The sequence below is a fragment of the Bufo bufo genome, chromosome 8, assembly GCF_905171765.1.
Source record: "Bufo bufo chromosome 8, aBufBuf1.1, whole genome shotgun sequence".
In the NCBI taxonomy this organism is placed as follows: Eukaryota; Metazoa; Chordata; class Amphibia; order Anura; family Bufonidae; genus Bufo; species Bufo bufo.
The window spans coordinates 92,756,074-92,775,978 of NC_053396.1; the positions used below are offsets into that span (position 1 = coordinate 92,756,074).

The 19,905-nt window shown below is 43.3% G+C and overlaps 1 protein-coding gene across 5 annotated transcripts in view; it reads left to right on the forward strand.

Annotated features, from left to right (window-relative positions):
• Positions 1-19,905, forward strand: part of DLG3 (discs large MAGUK scaffold protein 3) — a 533,344-nt gene that overhangs the window by 473,092 nt on the left and 40,347 nt on the right. For all 5 annotated transcript variants that reach the window (XM_040442126.1, XM_040442127.1, XM_040442130.1 and 2 more), the window contains 4 exons: positions 421-535; positions 14,065-14,241; positions 14,405-14,477; positions 15,527-15,614. In XM_040442126.1, coding sequence (XP_040298060.1) covers positions 421-535; positions 14,065-14,241; positions 14,405-14,477; positions 15,527-15,614 — 453 coding nt within the window. The remainder of the gene's footprint in view (positions 1-420; positions 536-14,064; positions 14,242-14,404; positions 14,478-15,526; positions 15,615-19,905) is intronic.

The window sequence follows — 19,905 nt, forward strand, 5'->3', positions numbered from 1 at the left end:
ACACCTAAGAGGATGTCTTTACATTGCTACAGAGCAGGTGGGCTGTGTAACTGTCCACTATCACTATATGGCGTCCATGCTATTTTATCCCCCTACCGTCTGCCTGTGGTCTGCAGGGAGATGATGTCAATTCCATGCTGTAAAAAGCTTTGGCCGGTCCGCTGTAGCAGGGCTGTGGATGTGTGCATGTTATATATAGGGCAGCCGCTTCTGTATTGTTACCTTCACTGTTCAGGAATGAATCCCAGATGACAGTGACATAAACTAATGGAGGGGCCCTGCTGCTCTGTGAAATGTCCCCTTCACGATCTTGCATTTGCTGGGCAGGAGTTGGTCTCCTTGTACTCTATAGCTATTATACAGCCTGTTTCTGAATGATTCTACCCATTTCAGCTGCTTTCTGTGTTTTTTCCTCCATAGAGTATAGTCGATTCGAGTCCAAGATCCATGACTTGAGAGAACAAATGATGAACAGCAGTATGAGCTCTGGATCCGGGTCCCTTCGTACCAGTGAAAAAAGATCACTTTATGTCAGGTACGCATACATTTTATGTGTCTGTTTTGTCATTAGTCATATATTTAACCCTTTCAGGACCAAGCCATTTTTCACCTTTCTGCTCAGGCCATTTTTAGCAAATCTGACATTTGTCACTTTATGTGGTGATAACTTTAAAACGCTTTTACTTATCCAGGCCATTCTGAGCTTGTTTTCTCGTCACATATTGTACACCATGACAGTGGTAAAATTGAGTCCAAAAATAGATTTATTTATAAAAAAAAAAGACAAATTTACTTATTTACAATGCATCACAATAGTTTTGTATTGTGATACATTGGCTCTCCCGGAAGGCAGCGACGGTGCCTAAAGGAAGGCATTGGGTTGCCTTCCCTGCCATCGGGTCCCCGCCACAGCAGCGCGGTGACCCGATGGCTGCTTCCTCCCTGCACAGACATCGTACATGCTGCGTTCAGCTCTGACCCCGGCCGTGCAGGGGTTAATGCGCCGCCATCGGTGATTTCACTGATGCCTGCTCATACAGCAGGGGTCCGGCTATCAGTGACTGCCGGTCCCTTGCCGCGGATCGAACGGGCTCAGCTCCTGCACCCGCCAGATCAGCCCGCCGTACATAAACGGTGCTGGGCGTTAAGTGGTTAAAAGGTAGGTGAGAGGTAGACTAAATATTGCAGGATCCGGAACACAGGTCTGTCAAATGGGGACGTTTTGGGTAAATGCTGTGCAGTATTTTTTTTTTCCACGTCTTTAAAGGTCTGCGCAGTCCGGAAAACTGGATCCGAACTGATACCGTATCCGGCATTAATACATTGCAATGGAAAATAATGCAGAATCCGGCATTCCAGCAAGTGTTCCGGAATTTTGGCCGGAGAAAATACCGCAGCATACTGCGGTATTTTCTCTGGCCAAATGCCGTAAAAGTGACTGAACTGAAGATATCCTGATGCATACTGAACGAATTGCTTTCCATTCTGAATGCATTAGGACAAAACTGAATTGTTTTTTTCCGGTATTGAGCCCCTAGGACGGAACTCAATACCGGAAAAGTTTAACGCAAGTGTGAAAGTACCCTTAGCAGCATTGGGAACATGCAGGCTTGGGCAAGCAGCAGGATGTTGTCTTCAGTGCTGCTTGCCTGTACTATCAATATGAACAGTTATCTGCCCTCTTAGTGCTCCTTGAAAAGGAGAGGGGACAACCCCTTTAAAGAGAAATTGTCTGCAGGATCAACCCTATTAAACCAGGCATGCTGGCAGGTAGATTTGATACTTCTGATTAAAGTGACACCTGTCTGAAACGCTGTTATGGTGTTCCAAACAAAGCTTTTTTTTTTTTTTTATGGAAATGAGAGCTTCAGTGCACCAAGGGGTGTAGCAAGTACAGGAAAGTGGAGAAGCCGGTGTGCATTGAAGCCCTCATGTACATGAAGAATAAGGCCTCTTTCACACGAGCGTGACGGATTAGGTCCGGATGCGTTCAGCGTGCGTTCAGTGAACTTTCACCATCTTGCAAGCAAGTTCAGTCAGTTATGTCTGCGATTGCGTTCAATTTTCTCCACGCGGGTGCAATGCGTTTTCATGTGTTTTTCACGCGCGTGATAAACTGAAGGTTTACAAACAACATCTCTTAGCAACCATCAGTGAAAAACGCATCGCACCCGCACTTGCTTGTGGATGCAATGCATTTTTCACGCAGCCCCATTCACTTCTATGGGGCCAGGCCTGCGCTGAAAACTCGCTTGTGTGAAAGGGGTCTAAGACTTTATATATATATATATATTTTTTAATGCACCTCAAGCAAGTTTGCGACACTATGCTTTCATGGGCTTTAACCACCTCCCGTCCGCCCATAGGATATAAACGTCCGGGAGGTGGATCTCTATTTCTGAATGGACGTTCCAGAATGTCCGTTCAGAAACTGCAGCTGCACGCTGCTGATCGGGTTGCCCGCTGTAAGTGACAGCAGGGCAACGCAGGGACAGTGCCCAGGTGTCCCTGCCTTCTAGATCGCTGCATACACAGCGCTCACCGAGCGCTGTGTATGCAGAGCAGGAAGCGCTATGCGCTTCCTGTTCCGGCCCGGCGGTCATGTGACCACCGTGACCGGAGAGTGCAGGAGCTGTGTGAGGTCTTTCACAGACCTCGATCAGCCCTGCTGTGAGGCTGTACAGCGCAGTATTATGCTGTACAGCCTCTCTGGGGGGTGTATTTCTCCTGTAACTGGGGCTACTATGTCAGCCCCAGTTACAGGAGAAATCAACAGTGAAAAAAAAAAAGAAAAAGTGAAGTAAATGTCCCCCAGAGGTCTTGTATGACCTTATGGGGGACGAAAAGTGTAAAAAAAAATTAAATGGTTGAAAAAATAAAATTAAAAAAAAGTTTCACATGTAAAAAAAAAAAATTCCCCAAGTAAGGAATAAAATAAAAAGTTAAAAATAGAAAAAATAAAATAGACATATTTGGTATTGCCGCGTCCGTAAAAACCAGCTCTATAAAAATACCACATGACCTAACCCCTCGGGTGAACACCATAAAAAAAAAAACTGTCAAAACAAGCAATTTTTGTCACCTTACATCACAAAAAGTGCAACACCAAGTGATCAAAAACGCTTATGTCCCACAAAATGGTACCCATAAAACCATCACCTCATCCCGCAGAAAATGAGCCCCTACATAAGATCTCTCAAAAAATAAAAAAACTATAGCTCTTAGAACATGGAGACACTAAAACATCATTTTTTTTGGTTTCAAAAATGCTATTGTGTAAAACTTTAATAAAAAAGAAAAAGTATACATATTAGGTATCGCCACGTCCGTAACAATCTGCTCTATAAAAATGTCACTTGACTGAACCCCTCAGGTGAACGCTGTAAAAATAAATAAATAGAAACTGTGCTAAAACAACCAATTTTTTTGGTCACCTTGCCCCATAAAGTGTTATAATGAATGATCAAAAAATCATATGTACACAAAAATTGTAGCAATTAAACTGGCACCTTATCCCCTAGTTTCCAAAATGGGATCACTTCTTGGGAGTTTCTACTGTAAGGCCCCTTTCACACGGGCGAGTATTCCGCGCGGATGCGATGCGTGAGGTGAACGCATTGCCCCCACATTGAATACCGACCCATTCATTTCTATGGGGCTGTTTACATGAGCGCTGATTTTCACGCATCACTTATGCGTTGCGTGAAAATCGCAGCATGCTCTATATTCTGCATTTTTCACGCCAAGCAGACCCCATAGAAGTGAATGGGGTTGCGTGAAAATCGCAAGCATCCGCATGCAAGTGCGGATGCGGTGCGATTTTTCACGCATGGTTGCTAGGTGACAGTCTATTCACTGTATTATTTTCCCTTATAACATGGTTATAAGGGAAAATAATAGCATTCTGAATACCTAATGCTTAGTAGGTGATCAATTGAGGGTTAAAAAAAAATAAAAAAATTAACTCACCTTCTCCTCTTGTTCGCGTAGTTCCTTCCCGGTCTCTTCTTCTTTAATGATGAGTTGTGGGCTAAAGGACCTTTGGTGACGTCTGATCACATGGTCCATCACCGTGGTGATGTACCATGTGATTGGAGCATGTGATCTGACGTCACCAAAGGTCCTTTAGTCCACCACTCATCAAAGAAGAAGCGACCGGGAAGGAACTACGCGAACAAGAGGAGAAGGTGAGTTAATTTTATTTTTTTTTAACCCTCAATTGATCACCTACTATGCATTCTGTATTCAGAATGCTATTATTTTCCCTTATAACCATGTTATAAGGGAAAATAATAACATCTACACAACACCTAACCCAAGCCCGAACTTCTGTGAAGAAGTTCGGGTTTGGGTACCGAACATGTGCGATTTTTCTCACGCGAGTGCAAAACGCATTACAATGTTTTGCACTCGCGCGGAAAAATCGCTGGTGTTCCCGCAACGCACCCGCACATTTTCCCGCAACGCCCGTGTGAAAGAGGCCTAAGGGTGCATCAGGGGGGCTTCAAATGGGACATGGCATCTAAAAACCATGTGGAGTTCCTTGTCTTCTACGCCGTGCCGTGTGCCCATACAGCAGTTTATGACCACATGTGGGGTGTTTCTGTAAACCGCAGAATCTGGGTAATAAATATTTAGTTTTGTTTGGCTGTTAACCATTGATGTGTTAAAGAAAAAATTGGATTAAAATGGAAAATCTGCCAAAAAAGTGAAATTTAAAAATTTGATCTCCATTTTCCTTTAATTCTTGTGGAACGCCTAAAGGGTTAACCAAGTTTGTAAAATCTGTTTTAAGTAACTTGAGGGGTGTAGTTTCTACAATGGGGTCATTTATGGGGGTATCCACAAAGTGACTTCAGACCTGAACTGGTCCTTAAAAAGTGGGTTTTGGCAATTTTCTTAAAAATTTTAAGAATTGCTTCTAAACTTCTAAGCCTTCTAACGTCCTAAAAAAATAAAATTACATTTCCAAAATGATGCCAACATAAAGTAGACATATGGGGAATGTTAAGTAATAAAATATTTTATGAGGTATCACTTTCTGTTTTAACAGCAGAGAAATAGAAATTTAGAAAATTAAGAATTTTTCAATTTTTTTTTTGTAAATTTGGCATTTTTTCATAAATGAAGGTGAAATATTTTGACTCAAATTTATGACTATCATGAAGTACAATGTGTCACGAGAAAACAATCTCAGAATGACTTGGATAAGTAAGTGTTCCAAAGTTATTACCACATAAAGTGAGATGTCAGTTTTGCAAAATTAGGCCTGGTCAGGAAGGGGGCAAGTGGTTAACATTCCGACATATGCACTTTAACCCTTCAAGGCCCAAGCTAATTTCACAGTGTGGTAAAAATGACATGTTCACTTTATTCTGTGGCTCAGTACAATTACGGCAACATAGTAAAACATAGTTTTTATGTTTTACTACTTCTTAAAAAAAAATAAGACCTCAGTCTAGCATCTTGAATTGGTATGTGAGGGGTTAAACTCCCAGCATCAGTAGCCTCTGATCTCCAGGCACTGCAGAGTTGGCTGTATAACACAACCAGCACACACTGTGTATGGAACAGTCTCTGATGTTCCCTTGCGACCTGTGACATACATGTATGTAATTGGCTGTTAAAGAGGAAATTATATATATATATATATTTTTTTTTTTTTTTGAAACCCATTTTTAAAACTTATTATTTTTTTATGTATGGCATGGCAGCGAACACGTTATTAACCATTAGCGGCAGTGTCGTCTGTAACGTTCGATTGCAGCTGTTAACCTCTTTGATGCCACGGTCAGTCGTGACATCTAAGTGGTTTACAGAGTGAGGGTACTACCTCTGTACCCCATTTGGCCCACTGCCACATGATTGCAAAGTCCCAATTTGTGGCCATGGCAACTGGATGGCTAACAGCCTATTAGGCCCTTCCAGAGGCAGGGTCTAATATTGTCAGTGTAAAAGATAACTATTGCATTGTATTATACCAACAAAAAAATAAAAATTGCCAAAAGGATGCCAGTAAAATCTCCCCTATTCTGCAAAAAACAAGCCCTCTCGCAGCTGCTATGAATTATGGTCTTAGAATATGGCAATACATATATAAAAAAACATCGTCAATGTAATCGCTCACCTCCCAAGAAATTAAGTATAAAGGGCTGTGGAGTCGGAGGCAATTTTGGGTACCTGGAGTCGGCTAAAAATGAACCGACTCCGTCTCCTACTAAATTTAAATTGGAATTAAAAAAAAAAAATGTTTAAATGTCCCAATTCACAAAATGTTATACCGTATATACTCTAGTATAAGCCTACCCGAATATAAGCCGAGGCCCCTAATTTTACCCCAAAAAAATGGGAAAAATGATTGACTCGAGTAAGACTAGGGTGGGAAATGCAGCTATAATGCAGAGTGTATGTGTATATAAGGCACACACTCTACATTATATACACACATCTGCAAGAGGGTGACTCTGCATTAAATACAGGGAGTCAGACTCCCATCAACTGGGCATTTATTTTTATTTTTTTATATTTATCAGGTTGTTTATTTTTATTTTTTTGTTCCCCCCCCCCCCCCCCCTCCCCTCCTACTTCATACTTGGCCAGGGAGGGGGGGGCTGTCCAGGGGCCGGTACTTACTGCCGGTGTAAATCTTGCGGTCTGCTCCCAGTGTAAATCTCGCGGCCCGCGTGTCTCGCGAGATTTTCAGCATTTAGAGGAAGGAGGAGAAGACGCCAGTGTCTCTCCTTCTCCCTGACAGCAGTGCTGTCCAATCACAGCGCAGAGCTCAGAGCCAGGGAGAAAAAAAACTCCCTGGCTCTGAGCTCTGCTCTCTGATTGGACAGTGCTGCTGTCAGGGAGAAGGAGAGACACTGGCGTCTTCTCCTCCTTCCTCTAAATGCTGAAAATACTGGGGGCCACAGCGGACGAACGGAGCGGCGCCCAGGAATAATAGTAAGTGCACTTAGATCCCTGGGCGCCGCTCTATGCAGCCTGCTACTAAGTTCATATTCTTTGGACTCACGAAAGGGCCTCTTTTTAATTACATTCATTGGTGGCGCAGTGCTCCCCAGCCCCCCCCATTATCACTTGCCACAAGTCGTCGCCCCCCCCCCCCCCCCCTTCATTGTTATATGGTGGCCACAGGGTCCCATCCCCTTCATTGGTGGCAGATTACACTGCTGGGTATTTTATCGTTACCATGGCAGCCAGGACACTATTAAAACCCTGGCTGCCATGTTCAGCTCCCTGCTGCTGTGTGCATCTCTTAGCAACCATCAGTAAAAAACGCATTGCACCCGCACTTTCTTCCAGATGCAATGAGTTTTTCACTGAAGCCCCAGTCACTTCTATGGGGCCTGGGCTGCGTGAAAAATACAGAATATAGAACATGCTGCGATTTTTCATGCAAACGCAGAACTGATGTGTGAAAATAAAACGCTCATGTACACAGACCCATTGAAATGAATGGGTCAGAATTCAGTGCGGGTGCTATGCGTTCACCTCACGCATTGCACCCGCGCGGAAAACTCGCTCGTGTGAAAGGAGCCTAAGGCCCTTTTCACACGAGTGAGTTTTCCGCGCGGGTGCAATGCGTGACGTGAACGCATAGCACCCGCACTGAACCCTGACACATTAATTTCAATGGGTCTGTGTACATGAGCGCTGTTTTTCACGCATCAGTTCTGCGTTTGCGTGAAAATCGCAGCATGTTCTATATTCTGCGTTTTTTCACGAAGCCCTGGCCCTATAGAAGTGAATGGGGCTGCGTGAAAAATGCATTGCATCCGCAATCAAGTGCGGGTGCGATGCGTTTTTCACTGATGGTTGCTAAGAGATGTTGTTTGTAAACCTTCAGTTTTTTTATCACGTGCGTGAAAAACGGATCAAAACACATTGCACCCGCGCGGAAAAAACTGAACGCAATCGTAGACAAGACTGACTGAACTTGCTTGCAAAATAGTGACAGTTTCACTGAACGCATCCGTACCTAATCCGTCGGGGCCTAAGAGTAAATTCAGAAAGCTTTTTCCTCCAACAAATCACTTCTGAGGAATTGCGTAGAAGCAATAAGGCCCCTTTCACACGGGCGTTGCGGGAAAATGTGCGGGAGCGTTGCGGGAACACGTGCGATTTTTCCGCGTGAGTGCAAAACATTGTAATGCGTTTTGCACTCGCGTGAGAAAAATCGTGCATGTTTGGTACCCAAACCTGAACTTCACAGAAGTTCGGGCTTGGGATCGGTGTTCTGTAGATTGTATTATTTTCCCTTATAACATGGTTATAAGGGAAAATAATAGCATTCTGAATACAGAATGCATAGTAAAATAGCGCTGGAGGGGTTAAAAAATAAATAAAAAATAATTTAACTCACCTTAGTCCACTTGATCGCGCTGCCCGGCTTCTTGTCTGTCTCCTTTGTTGAACAGGACCTGTGGTGAGCATTCATTACAGGAACAGGACCTGTGGTGACGTCATTCCGTCTGGTCATCACATGATCCATCACCATGGTAAAAGATCATGTGATGGACCATGTGATGACTGGAGTGACGTCACCACAGGTCCTGTTCAGCAAAGGAGACAGACGAGAAGCTGGGCTGTTCAGCAAAGGAGACAGACGATCAAGTGGACTAAGGTGAGTTGAAAATTTTTTTGAACCCCTCCAGCGCTGTTTTACTTTGCATTCTGTATTCAGAATGCTATTATTTTCCCTTATAACCATGTTATAAGGGAAAATAATAATGATCGGGTCTCCATACCGATCGTCTCCTAGCAACTGTGCGTGAAAATCGCACCGCATCCGCACTTGCTTGCGGATGCTTGCGATTTTCACGCAACCCCATTCATTTCTATGGGGCCTGTGTGCGTTTTTCACGTAACGAAGAGGAGCATGCTGCGATTTTCACGCAACGCATAAGTGATGCAAGAAAGTCACCGCTCATGTGAACAGCCCCATAGAAATGAATTGGTCGGGATTCAGTGCGGGTGCAATGCGTTCAACTCGCGCATCGCATCCGCGCGGAATACTCGCCTGTGTGAAAGGGGCCTAATAGGGGCACCCCCTTGAGCTCAGTACAAGAGATCAGCGATCAGATATGAACTGACCATCATAAAACGCTATGATACAGTCTTCTCAGTCCAGGGGAGCCACTATTGGCCCAGGAGATCCGGCAGACACAAGGTCCATGTTTCCCGGGGCCAATATTGGTCATGTCCATGAGCCCTAAAATTGATGACAGGTTCCCTTTAAAAGGAAGAGTATAGACTTTTGACCAGTTTATTTTGATAGGTTAATATACTCCAGATTGCTGGTAAACACAGATGACATGCGCCACGTCAGAAACTTGACTGAGATGCAGCAGCATGTCAACCGTGTACGATGAGCGCTTTCCTCCCCTCTGAAAAGCAAAAGTCTGTAATATAGGGACAACCCATAAAGCTTCAATATTTAATGCAAATAAAAACTGGGACAGGGGCGTTCCTGATGAGTACCTCCTGACAAAATGAGCTAGCTTTATTTACACCCACCTGTGCCTTAGGATTTCTATACTGTAATTTTATCCAAGAATTGTTCCACCCGCCCACGTCCAAATCTTTCCCGTATCCCCATAGGAACTCCCACTATCCAGTATTGAAAGCTCTTTTGCATCAAGCAGCAGAAGCCCTCCAGCACCAGGGCAAGACACAGCATAGTGTGATAGAGAATACTCAAGATTATTAGGAATTGTTTTCCTCGATTCGCAATTGACTGAAGCAAGACGATTAGCCAGAACTTTGGTCAGTAACTTCATATCAACATTTAAGAAAGCTGTAGGACGGTATTGGCTCATGGAGAATCCGATCTTTGTTTTTTGGCATCACTATAATGAAAGCATTCGCCTTAGGTTTTGGAAGGCTCCCTCGCACTTGAGCACTCCACAAGGATAAATAAATCCAGAATCAAGTCCCGATAATCCATCCAGACCAATTAGATTTCCTCCCTGGAGCTTGTTTTAATGGCTTCTCAAAATTCATTCCTACAGACAGGGCATCTAGTATATTATTCTAGTCCTCAAATAATCTAGGAACTACTAATGTGTCCAGTTGTGGCTACTTTCACACTCGCGTTTTGGCTTTCCGTTTGTGAGATCCGTTCAGGGCTCTCACAAGCTGTCCAAAACGGATCAGTTTTGCCCTAATGCATTCTGAATGGATAAGGAACCGCTCAGAATGCATCAGTTTGGCTCCGTTTCGTCTCCATTCCACTCTAGAGGCTGACACCAAACTGTCCGCTTGACGGAACTGAGCCAAACACAATGTAAGTCAGTGGGAACGGATCCATTCTCTCTGATGCAATAAAAAAACAGATCTGTCCCCCATTGACTTTCAATGGTGTTCATGATGGATCCGTAATGGCTATAGAAGACATAATACAACCGGATCCGTTCATGACTGATGCATGCGGTTATATTATTGTAACGGAACCGTTTTTACATGTGAAAGTAGCCTAAGATTTAAGATCATATTCTGAGTGAGACACCTTTGAAGAGTAAACCTCCTTATAAAAGGAAGCAATAATTCTCATATTATTTCTGGATCGTTATATTTCCCTAGTAACGGCTCTGTTCATCACTGTAAAAGATTAATATTTTTTTATTGTTTGTAATTGACGAAGGGACTTCCCAAATGTCACTCTCGTCCCCTGCGGTCTGATAAAAGTTTTTTTTCTTACAGCTGTGACTTTATTTTTATTTTTCTGTTGATGTAGCTGAATAAGATTTTTTTTGTGGGGTGTATTTCTCTGTGGCACCATTCTAATCCCTCATATCCCTCATGGGTTTCTATCAGTTATGAGTGGGTGCTAGTTCCATCTCCATCACTGATCAGTCTTTGCAATCTTGTTGGCATTGCCAAATATTCCCTTGAGATCACAACAGGCGCTTGGCTGCAATAGAGGACCTTCTAGCATGATCGTGTACACTTCAACCCTTTGGATATTGCTGTAAATGATGTTTGAGAGAGGGAGGAAGTTTCCTTCTGTCTGACCACATGAGCGATGAATGGAATGTGACCACTGCAGGGATCACCTGAGTGATGAATGGCACGTGCCCGCTGAAACCAGTGATTGGCTGCAGTTATAGCTGACTCCCACAGGTTATGGTGTGGACACCGCTCCTGATTTCATACCATCACTTCACCAAACATAGCTTTTCTCACATTCAGTGGAATATAATATCTGGCTGCAGCGTATCTAGAAAATGATATATAAGTGCTGCAAAGAGATTTTTCTAAAGCCGCTTATCGTGAAACCAACCTAAAGTGGTACTCAAACCTACTAATGTTATGCTGTACCACAAAGGGATATGTCATAGCATGATCATTGAAGGTCCACTGCAACTCTGGCTGTCATAAGAACGAAGGGACGGTGGTCTCCTAAGCTCATTCCCTGCACAGCGGCACTCCTGCTCTACATGCTAATTCATTGTCCCCCCCCACTGACACTGTTATGGCATAGTCTGCTGATACAGTATAACGTTGTGATGGGAACACACTTTTCAGACTGCTATAAATTAAAAGCTAAGTATACCTTTTGGGGGCATTTTTCTATGATTTGTTTTCCCTTTTTTAGGTAAAAAATTTTTTATATATTTTTTTTATATTTGGTCTTTATTAAAAATGTTCAACCATTCCGCTGCACATGTTTGGTATCGCCGTGTCCGTAATGACCTGATCTATAAAAGGATCACGTTACTTTTCCCGCATGGTGAACTTATCCAGAGGATAGATCAGCAGTAATCAAAAGGTACAGAACCCCTTTAAGTATGGCACAGGCAGAAAATGAAAAACTATTGTCCTCCGTTGAAATAGTTTATTGTACATTTGTTGTCATGTTGCCCTCTTTTTTTTTTTAATATAAATATATATTTTATTTTCCAAATCAAAATATTAATACATAAAACAATATCAATCTCAGCGGTGTGCCCAGCATGACAATCATAGACATCCTTACAAGAAAAACTCTACACAGCATCTTAAGGACACCCACAAGATAATATATAATAATAGCTATATCAACCCCCCCCCCCCCCCATTGGCTGCCGTCCACTCCATTCATTATTATATGGAATAGTATCAGTATTTATTATAGCTATACAGCTCTGCGTGCATCTCTCCGTTTCCTTTCAATGTCCTCATATACCCTAATTTTTTGGAGGTATGAACTCCACTCCCTTGCTGAGGGCGGGGAGACAGAGCCCCAATACTTTATCAATATAGCCTTAGCAACCATCAATCCCCGCATCCAAATCCGTCTAACCTGGGGCGGGACTTCCACTTCTGACCCATAATCTCCAAAGATCACTATCAAAATTCCCGGGTTGTAGTTCATTGAACTCTCCTTTTGCAGGGTAGTGAAGACCTCATCCCAATAACTTCTTATTTTGCTGCAGCTCCAAAGCACATGGACATAGTTGGCATTAACATATCCACATTTAGAGCAGCAGCAATCACGATCTTTATTTTGGGGAAATTTTCCCTGTGTTTTCGGCGTATAATACAGTCTATGGAGTATCTTAAATTGAATTAGCCTATGCGCACTGGAAACTGTCGCCTTCCTCACGTTCCTATAAATGGTAGACCACTGTAGTGGGGGGCAATTCAGCTCTTGCTCCCACTTATCTGTACTTTTGAAAGGCGTTAGTTGCCAGTGCCATTCGGAGTTTCGCATAGAGTCTAGATAACTTCACCTTTTCATACTTCTGGGCATCACAAAAATCAAAAAATAAATTCTCTCGTAGAAAAATAAGACCCCTATTCCTAGAGGTTTCAAATATGTTTCAAACGTGCATACATAAATAAAGCTAATGGTGAGCTATCGGTAAAACCAAATTCCAAAAGTGATTTAAAGCGACCCATATAGAAAAGGTCAGACACCCTATTAATACCATTACGTGACCAATAACCAAAATCTGTAATTTTGAAGAACTCCTCTAGCTCCCTGTTCTCCCACAGAGGGGTAAAAACAAACGGACCGGAAGATTTAAGGATCTTCTTCAGTCTGTTCCAAACCCTCTGCAGTGAGCACGGGACCAACAAGGACCTCCTCATTCCCATAAACCCAGTCTCCAAACATGCAAAAATATTATCAACTGGTTTATCAAAAACTTTTGTCAAATATCGTGAAAGTAAGCTCTTTTGAATAACAACAGCGCTGAATCTGTGCACATAAATAATAACCTTGGAAAAAAGGTAATGACAGCCCACCATCTGCCTCCGACAACCATAGATATCTCTGCTTTATACGCACCCTCTTCCTTCCCCAAATTAGATCGTTAATCATAGTCTCCAACCTATGAAAAAAGATATCATCGATCCAGATGGGGGAGGCACACAACGGAAACAAAACTATCGGTAGGATAATCATTTTAATCAAAGCTATTCGGTCCGTTTGTGCCAATATCAATTTCCGCCAAGCGCTGATTTTGTCTGACTTTATTCAGAACCGGGGCCAGATTAAGATCATAAAACCTATTTATAGGGACCCCAATCTTAACCCCCAGATAATCTAAGGTATCACTAGGGGCCAAAACACGAACTCGCCTCCCCTCATCTAAGGCTTTGCGGTTCAGCGGGAGGAGCGATGACTTTGACCAATTAATTCTATAACCTGATAGTTTGCCATATTCTTCTATTACCTCTATGACATGCGAAAGAATTTTCCATCCCTGATCCAGGAACAGAATCACGTCATCGGCATTTAAGCTTATTTTATCGCTCACTCCCGCCACCCCAAAACCATCTATACAGTTATCTAAGCGAATCCTGGAAGCCAATGGTTCAATAAAAAGAGCGAAGAGGAGAGGAGACAGGGGACAGCCCTGTCTCATCCCTCTCCGCATCATGACAGGGGAAGAGCTAATACCATTGACACTAATAGATGCAACTGGCTGTGCATATAACATTTGAGTCATTTCCAGGAACGCATTCCCATGTTGCCCTCTAATTGTGTTATGCTGCCATCTTCTGTTCCTTCATTTCTGATCTGTCAGGATTGTTTAGATACCTGATTGTCATTAACTTGTCTCTTAACAGGGCTCTCTTTGACTATGATCGATCTCGGGATAGCTGCTTACCAAGCCAGGGGCTGAGTTTCTCTTATGGGGATATATTACATGTTATCAATGCCTCTGATGACGAATGGTGGCAGGCTAGACTTGTCACACCACATGGAGAAAGTGAACAAATAGGGGTTATCCCCAGCAAAAAAAGGTGAGAGGAATCTTCTAATTGACCCAGTGTTTGTTCTCCTGGTGTTTTAGTTGTGTTCAGTTGGTACATGGTACATACGTGTCCATGCAGAATAGTAAAACACACTCGCTGAGGAATGGCTTTAAGAAATATCCACTTTTATTTTATTTTTTTATTTTTGCAGGGTTGAGAAAAAAGAGAGGGCACGGCTGAAAACTGTCAAGTTTCATGGACGTTCTGGTATGGAAGCAAATAGAGTAAGTATGGATGCTTTAGCACATTCATTATCTCTCCATTATTAACCGTAAAGAATATGTCTATATTAGCAGATGTAAATTTAAGAATATTCTTAAATCCAAGTATCCCCTGTACAGCTGCCATGTGGCCCTATGTGTCTCCATAGTTAGACTACACATAGTGGGCAGATTTGCGAAACATGTATCTGTCGTAAACTTAATGGGTTTGTCTCATCCCGCTGTTTCCACGGCGAGATGAAACTAAACACAGGTGCTAGGTGGCCGAGCTTTCAGAAACGGTGGGAGTGGGTCGGTGCGCCGCTGTTACTGTAACTTCCACTGTAGTGAATGAGAGCTGTGCGCATAGCACAGCCAGCTATGCTGCTTCTGTAAATCCAGCAAGATGGGACGCACCACATTTATCACAGGGTTCAGGCTGGATGACACTTTTATTTATAGCAACTATAAATGTGGCACATATTAGGCCACGCTTTTTCGTAAAGACACGCATGTCAAGCTAGCCGTAGATAACTTATTTAGGCCTAGATATGCCAAAGTGGACCACATTTTGGTGCTTTTTATGACAAAATCTAGGTGCACTCACATTAGTAAATGTGCACCATTGTTAATAACAGTCCTATTCTCCCATTTCCTATGTCCCCTCCTTTCTATAAGGGGCAGAGAGAAGAGTTTAAAACTACCAGTATGTGTCTCTTATTTTTTTACCACCAAAGAGGATCTACAGCAGTTATCTTTTGCAACAGAAGTGGACACTCCTCTGTCCTATCAATATCTTAACAAAGTGCCGTAAATGTGGGAAAACTCCTTTTTGAGGTTTTTTTAGATTCCTGTCCGAATCTTCATGATAACCATTGCCTCCCAGATCATCACACTATTCCATTATAATTTTATCTTTTTGTGCATGACTTGTGAACCCATTTTATTTTTTATTTTTTGTCTTGATTTTGTTTTTGTTTTTTGTTTGTTTCTTTTGTTCTTTTCTGCTCCTGCATTCTGTGGACATTTTCATTCCTGTTACCCTTTGTCCGTGTCATCACCCCATCTGACAGTCCATCAAATCCAAGCGCAAAAAGAGTTTCCGACTGTCCCGCAAGTTTCCTTTTTACAAGAGCCTTGTTCAAGAGGCCAGCAACTCACGTAAGTAAGAGAAGAGGGCGAATCATTGACCCATGTTACTGAAGTGCTTTCAGATTACTAGTAGAGCTTGCATGAATAGAAGTGCACAAACTATCTTCTCCATCCAGCTTCATTGTGCTTATATAACATACATCTGGGCATATAGACATACAGAGGGGGGGGGGGGGGGCCTCATTTAAGACCCCACTCTAAACTATGGTGGAGAGATGCTGTGCAGCGACTGCTCCTACTCTGGTGGACTTAAAGGGGGAGATTTATCATCTTCTTGTGCCTGATTTCTGGTGTTTAAAAAAATAAAAAAAATAAATAACAAACTTTGGGGGTCATTTATCAAACAAATACGCCTAAATTAGGTGCATTTATGGCGCAGATTGTGATGCAAAGGTCCTCTGCGCCGCAATCTGCGACTTCTCCCTGCTCATGTTTCAGGCGTAGAAAATGGTCTAAATTTAAGACAGCTCGGAAGCTGTCTTACATTTTGAAGTGGTGAGGAATCCGCCAAAGTTATGTAGAGGCCGTTGCATCTTAATAACACCGGCGGTTCAAACACCAGGTATAGGGGTTATTAAAACAGGTGTCTAAAACGCTGGTCTTAATAAATGTGCCCCTTTGTGTTTGCAACTTTTTAGATGCCACTGCGACAAAATATTGTCGCAAGTCCCGTTTTTACTCCGCCCCTGCCACTTTTCTGAAAGGGGATGGACATGGCCAGCAGCCAAAACAAATGTATCTTTATTTTTACCAGTTTTCTGGTGCAAATATAGACAAATCTATGGCAGCATCTTTTTAGGTGCATCCTCTGGCAGCACAGGAGATATTAAGACCGGCGCAGAAAGTGCCAGTCTTGACAAATCTCCCCCATAATGTCTGTGTGACATAGAAGGCCGTTCATCTGAATCTCTGATATAGAATACTACATTTTACCCCACAGGTGAAATGTCTGGAAGGCCAAGCTTTACCAAAGCAAAATCGGCTGTTTTCTGGGATTAAGATGCTGGACATTTAGCTGATCGCTGGCTCCCATTTGAAAGTGGTTGTCCGTGATGACAAAATTATTGTCTCTATGGAGAACGTATTAGCTATACGCAGTTCAATGGCATACTTATGACCCTGACCAAATGGCACCATAGTATACAGCAGCTAAAGCTAGATTTAGGCGCCCAGATAATCGGGCAGATTATTGGCAATGAATGTTTCTATTAATACTCGTTCCTGACAATCTGCCTGTCTAAAGTTACTGTAGAACACCAGATGAACCAGTGAAACGCTCGTTCACCGGGTGAAATAGTCGTTAGTGCAGGCAACTACATTATCATACAATGCAGCTGTATGAGGATAAACAATGGCAGCAACGACCCCTTATTCTCATACTGTGGAGGTGATCGCTGCATGTACATGTAGTGCTTTACCTCCATTTAACAAGCAGCCAAGTGTCGGGAAGAAACGCTTCCTTCCTGACTATCTGCTCCTCGGCCCATCTAAATGCACCTTAAGCTTAATGAGCACATGTTTTAGAGGGTGTTGGCCCTTAACGAATGATGTCAGTTTCTGGTTAGTTTTTATTGGCTTTAGGTCCCTCTCACACAGTCAGTGATTTCCATCAGTGATTGTGAGCCAAAACCAGGAGTGGAGGCCACACAGAGATGAGGTATAAAGGAAAAATTTGCATCTGTTCTGTGTATTTGACCCAAACCTGGTTTTGCTCATAATTACTGATGGGAATTAGTGACCAAACACTGTGTGAAAGTGACCTTGCTTAAAAAGTTGAGTACACAGGTTTTTAAATTCTTTTAAAGGGAGTCTGTCACCACATTTGGGCATATTAGACTGATCAAATAGCGTTATGTGCCACCCAGAACTTAAAAACGGTACCTTTGTTGTATGTAACTGAGTTTTCTTTTAGCCGAAAATGAACTTTTACGATTATGTAAATGCGCCCTCTCAAGTGCCCAGGGCGGCGTCTCAATCCTCCGAGCCCCAGGCAGCACCTCCTCAACGGCTCATAACCCCGCCCTCCGTGTGCCTCTTCCCGCCCGTTTACTCCCCTCCTCTGTCCTTTTCCACTGTGGCTGCGCGGTCAAATTTGTGCAGTAGGTATTGCGATGCCCTGCCTGCCAGGAGCGGGCATCGCATGCGCCCGCTACGAATTTGAGTCATAATGTTGTCTCCTTGACAGAGGTGGATTATACTTATTGTAAAATTGGAGATGGGTAGGTTTCAGATCTACAGCATGTCTTATCTGGTGACAGTTTTTCCAATGTTATTACTCATTTTAATGGTGGTAACTTAAAGGGGTTATCAAACAATGGGGGGGGGGGGGGGGTTCCCCTTCCACCTAACTGGCTGGACCTGTGAAGGAAAGATGACTGACTTGCTTCCCACCGCTGGCTCCTCGTTCCTGCGATGCTCTACTGGGCTCCGAGGCATCGAGGATGTCCACATCTGATTTCATATTGCTGCAGTCAATTACTGGCCACAGTGGTGACTGGTTCCCCATATGTCATGACAAATTGTCACATGGCGTAAAGGGATCCAGTCTACGCCACAGCCAGTGATTCGCTGTGGCGATGTCAAATCACATATCATCCAGGGAGCCCAGTGAAGGAGCAGGGAGCTGGCGCCGGGAAGCAGGTAAGTAAAGTTGTTACAGGATCTTCTACTGAATGGTGAGCTGTAGAGGTGAAAAGTGAATAACAGTACGTTCATTTGTAGTTCACAAATTTTGAAAGGGCATGATATTGTATCCTGGATTTTGTACTCAAACTGCGAACCCCCCCCCCCCCCTTTTTTTTGGGGGGGGGGGGGGGGTGGAATGTATGTGCGGGCTTGTCTATATCAATCATGGAGGTTGGGGGTAAATATAATTTTTGTAATTTTAGCAATTTGCTGCCCAGGCAAAAATAATATCCTATTGGCTTACTAAACTAATTGTGATTGTCATTTAATGCATCACTTTTATTTGTATGCTTTAAAAGTACAGATTAACTGGATATAATAGGGGTCATTCATTAAGATCAGCATTTTAGATGCCGCTCTTAAAGGGGTTCTCTGGGAATTAAGAAAGTGAAAATACTTAAATTACTTTATGATAAATATATTCCCAAATACCTTTCATTAGTTATAATGACTCCTTTTGTCTAGGGAGCAATCATTAGGAGAAATAAAATGGCCGCCATCCTATTAGTACACAAAACCTGTCCTAATCCCACAGCAGGACAAGTTACTTCACAACACTGAGGTAAAGAGCTGCCTCATCCTCCTCTCTCTACTCTACTTGTCAGTAGGGATGTCCCGATACCATTTTTTTAAGACTGAGTACGAGTACCGATACTTTTATTTAAGTACTCACCGATACCAATTACCGATACTAATTTTAACAATAAAATACACACACATGTATTTTCTGACCACTGACCAACCAAAAGGCCCAAAAACAGAACTATAGCATTCCAAGGAGACGTTATACTGTATGGGGGCAGCCACAAGGAGAATTTATACTGTATGGGGGGGGGGGGCAGACACAAGGAGACGTTATACTGTATGGAGGGCAGCCACAAGGAGACGTTATATACTGTATGGGGGGCAGCCACAAGGAGACGTTATATACTGTATGGAGGGCAGCCACAAGGAGACGTTATATACTGTATGGGGGGCAGCCACAAGGAGACGTTATATACTGTATGGGGGGCAGCCACAAGGAGACGTTATATACTGTATGGGGGGCAGCCACAAGGAGACGTTATATACTGTATGGGGGGCAGCCACAAGGAGACGTTATATACTGTATGGGGGGCAGCCACAAGGAGACGTTATATACTGTAAGGAGTCAGGACAACAATTTTTGAAGCCCCCCCCCCCCCCCCTCAGTATAATAGTCTTGTGGCCATCATACAGTAATGTATATTTCTTCTTGCCCTAATGCCTGCTTTTAGAGATCAATGTGCAGCTTGCAGGCAGGAAGGGAAGGACCAGGGCCATAGAAGACAGACACTATCACTTTTAGAGGGACTCGCTCCTGGCAAACACAGCTCTGCTGCAGTGACGTCTTCTCTTTCGGTGATGTCATCGGCGCAGGCGCACTGAGGGAGTGCTGAGGAGACGAGCCTCCTCATCTCAGAGCGCCTGCGCCGAATGACCAGAGGCGCGCGATTTTTGAATTACTGACAGGGCCGGCCGGAGGAGGAGATCACGGCTGGCCCTGTCAATCAACACGGCGAGGGGGCGGTTTTCTGCTGCGGCTACCAGCAAGTAGACTCCCTACTTGCTGGTAGAGCCCTCATTTACATATTAT